The sequence below is a fragment of the Erythrolamprus reginae genome, chromosome 7 (genome assembly GCF_031021105.1).
Source record: "Erythrolamprus reginae isolate rEryReg1 chromosome 7, rEryReg1.hap1, whole genome shotgun sequence".
Taxonomy (NCBI): Eukaryota; Metazoa; Chordata; class Lepidosauria; order Squamata; family Dipsadidae; genus Erythrolamprus; species Erythrolamprus reginae.
Window position 1 is genome coordinate 55,929,454 of NC_091956.1, and position 9,482 is coordinate 55,938,935.

A 9,482-nucleotide genomic window follows, 5' to 3' on the forward strand; every position below is an offset into this window, starting at 1 on the left:
ACATGCAAAATATTACACAGGGCAAAACCCGAACTCAGAACAATCTACATACCTATACCCGTGAAAATTTACGAATATATATATATATATATATATATATATATATATATATATATATAATATATATAAAGGTATACACACACACACACACACACACACTGAAGATGATTCTATTAGCATCGTCTTTATAAATGTCAAGCCCAGCTCCTCCAAACATTCCTCACTCCTGACTCATTATAGTTTGAACAGTGCACAAATAAAGGCAAAAAAAGATTCTGGGGAAAACTTGGATCAGCTCTGAAGATATTATCTTTCCGGTTTTTAGAGGTAAAACAAGCAGTTTTTTCGAGTAGAAGTGATGTATTTTTACTAGCTGGCAAGGAGGAAGATGGGAGAAGGAAAGTAGGTAGGTTGCAATTCTAAAGTACTGTATGTTTCCTATAACTTTTAAACTAACTATGTTCAAAGAAATCGCAAGTAAATTCACGTAAGACTGGATTGATAACACTGCGTCTTGCCATTGAGGCAAGCATTGGAGATTTTCTTGCAAAGAATGTGAATGCATTTCTATATACAACAACAGCAAAACCTTTTTTTTTTTTTTGCTAATCAGTATGTGAGCACTAATCTTTGTTATTCCTTTTAAAGTAATTTAGATTTCTTTATACATATGTTTTGCATTCATAATGTTATACGTCGCCCTGAGTCGCCTCAAGAAGGGCAGCATAGACATCTAATAAATGAATAAATACATCTATTATGTGGCCTTCAAGGCACATAATTTGACTTGAAGGCCATATTATAGAGAAGAAGCAATTCTCTTATTACAAAAAAAAAATACAGTACTCACAATGTTCTTGCCTGTCACTACAGCTGATAGGAAGTTGGATAAGATATGTTTTCATCTATATGTTGGAATTGCCTGGTCTTGGGAATTACCCAATCTTTTTCAATTAGATATTTAACTGTAAATCTATTTGATAGATTTACTGATGCTGTTGATATAATATAAGAATGATCTGTAAAGTGCGCATTGCAATTAAATTGTTCCATCTATATCTATCAGATTAATTATATCTAAAATTAATGGGACAATAAGTTTTTAAAATATTATTTGCATTTTGTTTCAGAATGATAAATATTAAAATTGTATCCATATGTATATACCCTTCCGCATGGGGTGTTATTTTTAGTTTGATGCGGCTATTTTCCATATACAGTATATATATATATATATATATACTCTATGTGGAAAATAGCCGCATCAAACTATATATATATATATATATATATATATATATATATATATACTGTATATGGGAAATAGCCACATCAAACTTAAAAAAAACATACACGATGAAGGTTATAGAGGAGATACTCATAGTAAAATATATCTAAGAAAGAATAGAAGAGAAGTTATAGGAATAGAACATATCAATGAAAGAATAGAAGAAGAGATATAGGAATAGAAGAAAGGTATAGGAGATATAGGAGAGCAATAGGACAGGGGACAGAAGGCACTCTAGTGCACTTGTACTCACCCCTTACTGACCTCTTAGGAATCTGGATAGGTCAACCGTGGATAATCCAAGGGAAATTGTTGGGGGTTTGGGGATGACACTATGGAGTCAGGTAATGAATTCCACGCTTCGACAACTCGGTTACTGAAGTCATATTTTTTACAGTCAAGTTTGGAGCTGTTAATATTAAGTTTAAATCTGTTGTGTGCTCTTGTGTTGTTGTGGTTGAAGTTGAAGGAGTCGCTAACAGATAGGATGTTGCAGCATATGATCTTGTGGGCAATACTTAGATCTTGTTTAAGGCATCTTAGTTCTAGGCTTTCTAGGCCCAGGATTGAAAGTCTAGTTTCGTAGGGTATTCTGTTTCAAGTGGAGGAGTGTAGGGCTCTTCTGGTGAAGTATCTTTGGACATTTTCAAGGGTGTTAATGTCTGAGATGCAATATGGGTTCCAAACGGATGAGCTGTATTCGAGGATGGGTCTGGGGAAAGTTTTGTAAGCTCTGGTAAGTAGTGTGAGTGTCAGGCCAGAGCATAAGCTACATAGGATTAGGTTTACAACTCTTGAAGTCTGCTATGGATTCTCCAACCTGGCTATCCAACAATAACAATCTCAAAATAGGCATTCTCATCATGGGCTCCTCATTTATACAACATCTTCTCTCCAGAAATAAGACTGTCTCCTTTCCCAATGGTATTCCGGAGACTTATTGAACCCTGCTTATTCTGGAAGGCCAGGGAGGAGCACATGATTTAGAGAAAGCAGGGCTATGAGTGAGTGTTAATGAAGGATATTATTGTAATATCTTTACTTTGTACTATTATGTTTGGAATTTATATTGTTGATTTTATTATATATATCATTCTGAACTGTTTAGATATAGATGTTCCTTTAGCCATGCAAAGGCTTCCATTTGTCATAGGTGCCATTGTTTCTTCATCATGAAAAGCAGTGTATGAATCAGTTAATAAAAAGTACCTGGGTAGAGACTTCTATAGATATTTTTATATGATATTTCCAGTTCAGTTTTATGTGGCATTCAATAACTTCAGAAATGGCAATTTGAACACTTCACAACTTTAATACCTGTTTCTGAGTTGCAATCTGATGTAGCATGTATTATGATAGCAGCATTTTAATAGCATAATAGCAGTATAATAAATATGGTTAAAATCAGTTCCAGTGTATCTATATGGGAGAAAATTGTAAGAGCTAGAAAATTAGTATTTGATGTTATAAATACCAATGGTCACCAACTGGTGGTCCATGGGCCCCTGGTAATCCATGAGAAAATTTTAGTGGTCTGCAGAAAAATTATTTGCATTTTTCTACATTGCACTAAATACTATTTAACTTTTTTAAAAATTCATATTAGTGGTCCACAGGATTTAAAATTATGAATTAATGGTCCAAAAGGTTGGTGAAGTCCAAAAGGTTGGTGACCCCTGATATATATTATGTAACAATAGGCTGGCTCTGTCCAAAAGTGCTATTGCTAACATGTTGTAAGCCGCCCTGAGTCTAAGGAGAAGGGCAGCATAAAAATTGAATGAATGAATGAATGAATGAATGAATGAATGAATGAATGAATGAATGAATGAGTCAAACAAACAAACAAACAAACAAACAAACAAACAAGGTCCCACTATATTTTACATTATGTAAGATTATTTAGCTTTCTAGGAACTGATATTTTCTTTTACAAATATCAACGTACATAGAGATGCATAATAATCTTCTCAAGTAGATAAATCATTATCGTATTAACTTTCTAAGATCAATTGATTGGATTATCTGAGGAGCCATCTCTCCCTGATGGGATTAGCCCACCCCACTTGCACCAGCAGAAGAGACATGCTACAAATCCCTTTGGGCAGGTTAAAAAAAAAAGAGCCTTTCCCACTGTGACTACTCTATCACTGAAGGTGAGAACTTCCCCAGCCCTTTTGGAAGGGTACTAAAACTTGGATTTGCCTATTGGTCCTAGGCCCCAAGTGGAGTGATCACTACTGGAGGTGACAGATGGGGTAAGACAATCTCATCTCTGTCCCATCCTTGGTTCTAATTTCATTATAAAGTTAAATTTTTAATCTATGTAGATTTAATGTTTTAATATTTTAATTATTTTTCTATTAGTTTCAGTTGGGGGAAAGATCAAAAGCAACATGAGAAAATATTATTTTACTGAAAGAGTAGTAGATCCTTGGAACAAACTTCCAGCAGACGTGGTTGGTAAATCCACAGTAACTGAATTTAAACATGCCTGGGACAAACATATATCCATCCTAAGATAAAAATACAGGAAATAGTATAAGGGCAGACTAGATGGACCATGAGGTCTTTTTGCCTATTTGCCGATGACTCTAAAGCAGTGTTTTTCAACCAGTGTGCCGTGGCACACTAGTGTGCTGCAAGACATGCTCAGGTGTGCCGCGAAGAAGGAAGCTCAGGTTCTGGTCTCGCAACTTTTTGCTGAGAGAGAGAGTGAGAGAGAGAGAGAGAGAAAGAAAGCAAGAGAGAGAGAAAGAGAGAGAAAAAGAGAGTGAGAGAGAAAGAAAGCAAGAGAGAGAGAAAGAGAAAGAAAGCAAGAGAGAGAGAGAGAGAAAGCAAGAGAGAGAGAGAAAGAAAGCAAGAGAGAGAGAAAGAGAGAGAAAGAAAGCAAGAGAGAGAAAGAAAGCGAGCGAGAGAGAGAGAGAGAAAGAAAGCAAGAGAGAAAGAAAGACAGAGAAAGAAAGCAAGAGAGAGAGAGAGAGAGAAAGAAAGAAAGCAAAAAGAGAGAAAGAAAGAAAGAGAGAGAGAGAAGAAGAGGAAGGGAGAGAGAAAGAGCAATGAGCAAAAAGGGGAGGAAAAAAGAGAAATGAGAAAATGATTGAGAGGAAAGAGAGAGAAACAAAAGAGAGAGAGAAGTGACTCTTGATTTAAAGCATATGATAAAAAGCACCCAAAGAATAAGAGAGAGAAAAAACCCAGCCCTCACCTGTTTTTGGAAATGGTTCAAGGGTGGGGAGGAGACAGGGATGGAAAAAGAGAGGAGAGTGTCTTAGGGTGTCATTTTGTGTCATTTCGGTTGGTGGTGTGCCCCAGGATTTTGTAAATGTAAAAAATGTGCCGCGGCTCAAAAAAGGTTGAAAATCACTGCTCTAAAGTGTGCAATGGGGTTGATATTCCTGGAGGCGTCTGTAATATGGTAAATGATTTAGCTTTACTAGAGCAATGGAAACTGCAGTTTAATGTTTCCAAATGTAAAATAATGCACTTGGGGAAAAGGAATCCTCAATCTGAGTATTGTATTGGCAGTTCTGTGTTAGCAAATACTTCAAAAGAAAAGGATTTAGGGGTAGTGATTTCTGACAGTCTCAAAATGGGTGAACAGTGCAGTCAGGCGGTAGGGAAAGTAAGTAGGATGCTTGGCTGCATAGCTAGAGGTATAACAAGCAGGAAGAGGGAGATTATGATCCCACTATATAGAATGCTGGTGAGACCACATTTGGAATACTGTGTTCAGTTCTGGAGACCTCACCTACAAAAAGATATTGACAAAATTGAACGGGTCCAAAGACGGGCTACAAGAATGGTGGAAGGTCTTAAGCATAAAACGTATCAGGAAAGACTTAATGAACTCAATCTGTATAGCCTGGAGGACAGAAGGAAAAGGGGGGACATGATCGAAACCTTTAAATATATTAAAGGGTTAAATAAGGTCCAGGAGGGAAGTGTTTTTAATAGGAAAGTGAACACAAGAACAAGGGGACACAATCTGAAGTTAGTTGGGGGAAAGATCAAAAGCAACATGAGAAAATATTATTTTACTGAAAGAGTAGTAGATCCTTGGAACAAACTTCCAGCAGACGTGGTAGATAAATCCACAGTAACTGAATTTAAACATGCCTGGAATGAACATATATCCATCCTAAGATAAAATACAGGAAATAGTATAAGGGCAGACTAGATGGACCATGAGGTCTTTTTCTGCCGTCAGTCTTCTATGTTTCTATAATCTGTGAGCCGCCCCAAGTCTTCGGAGAGGGGCGGCATACAAATCTAATAAACTATTATTATTATTATTATTATTATTATTATTATTATTATTATTATTATCATCATCATCATCATCACCTTATAGGGGAGATGGGTGGCCTAAACATTTAATATAAGTGATATAGCAAATGGGTAGCCAGACAAAGATAATGCAATACACAATCTAATCAATTCAAAGAAAAACCAAGAAAAGTGAAATTGAGACCCCTGTAAAAAATTTAATTGCCAACGTTAGCCTCTGGCCAATGAGTATGTGGTATGATTGTTGTCTGAATCTGAATGAAAGATTTTTAATGTTTCAAAGTTTTTAGAATGGTTTTTAGATTATTTATTTATATTAATTGGATTTCAGGTGTTTCATTGTCCAAGTATGTATTTAGTATTCAGATTCTTTTTACCAATGTGTAGGACAGAGCATTTGTTGGATGAGATTTGCAGTTGCCAGTTGTTAGACCATTCAGCTACATGGCCAAGGTCCTTTTGAAGGATAGAAGTATTTTCAGAGGTATTAAATAGCTTAACATCATCAGCAAAGAGAACACAATTGTTTGTAATATTGACACAGAGATCGTTTATGTAGAGTGTAAAGAGAGTAAGTCCTAGGACACTGCCTTGGGGAACACCACTATTAACTGGAGCAGGATTAGATATGGCATTACCTATTTTGACCACCAGTTGTTGGTTTGACAGGACCACTGATATCCAATTGTGCAGTGATCCTGAGATGCCATAAGATTTTAGTTTCATAAGAAGTTTGTTGTGAACTACTGAATCAAAGGCTTTGCAAAAGTCTATGTAGATTGCATCAGTTGATTTACCCTGGTCAATTTGGGTAGCCCATATGTTTTTGCAGTGTAAAAGTTGCAGGTTGCAGGATAATTTTTTTCTGAAACTGAATTGTTTGTTGGAAAGTAGGTTATAGGAGCCCAACCAATTGTGGTTTACTCACCAATGAGTTATTCAAGGCATACAGTTCAAGTATTCAAAGACCAAATTGGTTAAGAAATATATAGTTTAAAATGTAGTTCAGTTGATAAAGAAGTCATAAAATGGTACCTCATCTAGCATAGGACTGTAGCATTAATTTAAAAACATGTAAAGTATAATTTATTTTTCCAGGTGATGTCTAGTTAAGAAATAATTTTAAACCTTAAATTTGTCTTAAGATACACTTTTTTTTCTATCTTGCCTGTAAGTTGGCTAGAACTTTGAACTAATCTGATTTCTATCACTATATATCTCCACCCTACAAAGACAATGAAGAGTCAATGAGAAAACAATGAAGCAGTCCCTAATGGCTCCTACAGGGAGCCAAGTGATGAGAATTTATGCTTGCATTTTAGCTGACAAACAATGGTGTTTTTCTTTTCAGGTTCATCAAAATGGAAAAGTGGAGTTTATTTTACTTACTACTTCTACACATAACAATCATATGCTCCCTCGACTCGGTAAGTTTTATTCTTTGCAAGTAAGCTTCTCTATATATATTTATTTATTTTTATTTTATTTCTTTATTTTGTCCAATACACAATGAGGGTTTTAGTGGGTATACACATAGTAAAATACATGATGAAGGTTATAGAGGAGATACTCATAGTAAAATATATTTAAGAAATAATAGAAAAGAAGATATAGTAATAGAACATATCAATGAAAGAATAGAAGAGGAGATATAGGAATAGAAGAAAGGTATAGGAGATATAGGAGAGCAACAGGACAGGGGACGGAAGGCACTCTAGTGCACTTGTACTCGCCCCTTACTGACCTCTTAGGAATCTGGATAGGTCAACCGTAGATAATCTAAGGGTAAAGTGTTGGGGGTTTGGGGATGACACTATGGAGTCCAGTAATGAGTTCCATGCTTCAACAACTCGGTTACTGAAGTCATACTTTTTACAGACAGGTTTGGAGCGGTTAATATTAAATTTAAATCTGTTGTGTGCTCTTGTGTTGTTGTGGTTGAAGCTGAAGTAGTCACCGACAGGCAGGACATTGCAGCATATGACCTTGTGGGTAATACTTAGATCTTGTTTAAGGCGTCTTATTTCTAAGCTTTCTAGGCCCAGGATTGAAAGTCTAGTCTCGTAGGGTATTCTATTTCGAGTGGAAGAGTGAAGGGCTCTTCTGGTGAAGTATCTTTGGACATTTTCAAGGGTGTTAATGTCTGAGATGCGATATTTTTTAAAAGGGAGGAGCGAAGTGTAAAGGCCACACGTAAGTTGTATTCACAAAGGGGATGTAGTGATCCAGAAAAGAGCTGCATAGAACAGATTCTCCTAAATAATTAGATTTTTATAAGCAACTGGTAAGGAAGGAGACAAAACCTGAATTTGCAGGTTTTATCTGACCATAGCATCCCTTTCAGCCTCAAAGATTGGGCAATTTCAAAACTCGGGCAAAATTTTATCATATTTTTGTAGCTTTGGTGAAATGCTTAGAAGTAAAATGGAATTTTAAGCTTTACCTCTCTAGTCCTCATTAGTTTTTTCACAAATAAGACCTTAACAAACAATGGTGGGATTTAACTTCTTCCTTCATCTTTTGCTCATTTAGTAGTCATGCCAGCAGAGGGCAGATGCTCCCTGCTAGTTCCAAATATTCTTCCTTTCCTTTCTTATTTTGCTTCCTCCTTCCCCCTTTGTTGGGTATTACATGTTTCTCAGCTGGCTCTGCATCCCATCCCAAACTGCCTTCACCCCATTACATCTTCTGGTCCCTACATTGCCTGACTTTTAAATTTAGGGTTAGTTAAATCATAATAACCATCATCAACATAACTCAACAAGATTTTTTCCTATCCCTACCCATAATCTAAAGGCTTACCTATTTCTCAGATTTAAAAAGTCCTGTTCTGCATACTACCATAGCTATTGAGCATTCTCATCCTTCCTTGCAAATCACTAAATTGCATCGATATAAATTAGCTATATAAAGATGTTAGCACAATCTAGTTACAAAAAGGAAGTTCCTAAGAAAATAATTTGTTACATATGGTTTATAATATTTTCATTGGTTTTTTAAGGTTTCTTCTTAATACATCAATAGGTAGAAAAAGTTTAACTTTGGTTGCTAATAATTATTCAGCTGTAAATGTTCTCAGAAGATGCTGATAGTGTGTTCCTTTACTATGTTAGCAAAAGCTGACCTCAAGCAATCCACAGAAGGAACTGCTTTGTCCTTGAATAGTGTAACTATGCACTGATGTGCCTATCGTCCCCTGTCCAATTGTCTTCCCTTACCTTATCTATCTATCTATCTATCTATCTATCTATCTATCTATCTATCTATCTATCTATCTATCTATCTACATATATCTATCTATCTACATATATATACATACATATATCATATATATTCTCTCCTTATTTCTTATATCATATATATCCTCTTTTTCCTTCTATCTTTATATATATTACTTAATGCCTACTCTCTTCCATATGTATTGTATATTGGACAAAGAATAAAATAAAAATAAATAAATAAATAAACTAGATTTCACTGTTATCATCTTGCAGTCAATGAACATAGGGCTAGAACTAAAATGTAAGTGATATGGATATGGTTTAAAACACAAATAAATATCTTTATTGATGTTTATAATTGCTGAATGATGCTGAATCATCATTCCAGATTATCAGCGTTTGTAATTTACCTTAAGGAAAAAACCTTTTTGTAAAATATTGTATCTACAGTACTTGGATATAGTTTTTAGCTTGTAATTGGCCATATAAGTTATAAAAGCATATGTGTGTTTATCAATCATAGCAGCTGGTAGAAACATGCAGTAATATGCCTGGAAACCAAAGAGTTTGACAACAGCTGTTTAATATCTGGCTTTGAATTTAGATATTTTTTAAAAATGTACTCAGTACAGCAGGGTGAGTCAGTTACAATCTGTTTCCAATTAGTGATCTAGCCACAACCT

General features: G+C 35.4%; 1 protein-coding gene across 3 annotated transcripts in view; it reads left to right on the forward strand.

Moving 5' to 3' along the window:
* The first annotated feature begins 251 nt into the window (after window positions 1–251).
* Window positions 252–9,482, forward strand: part of FGL1 (fibrinogen like 1) — a 52,049-nt gene continuing 42,818 nt past the window's right edge. The window contains exons 1-2 of one of the 3 annotated variants that reach the window (XM_070757596.1): window positions 252–327; window positions 6,930–7,005. In XM_070757596.1, the coding sequence (XP_070613697.1) occupies window positions 6,940–7,005 (66 nt within the window). In that variant the 5' untranslated portion in view covers window positions 252–327; window positions 6,930–6,939. Of the gene's footprint in view, window positions 407–6,929; window positions 7,006–9,482 lie in introns of all 3 variants that reach the window. The other 2 variants (XM_070757594.1, XM_070757593.1) reach the window with 2 other exon arrangements.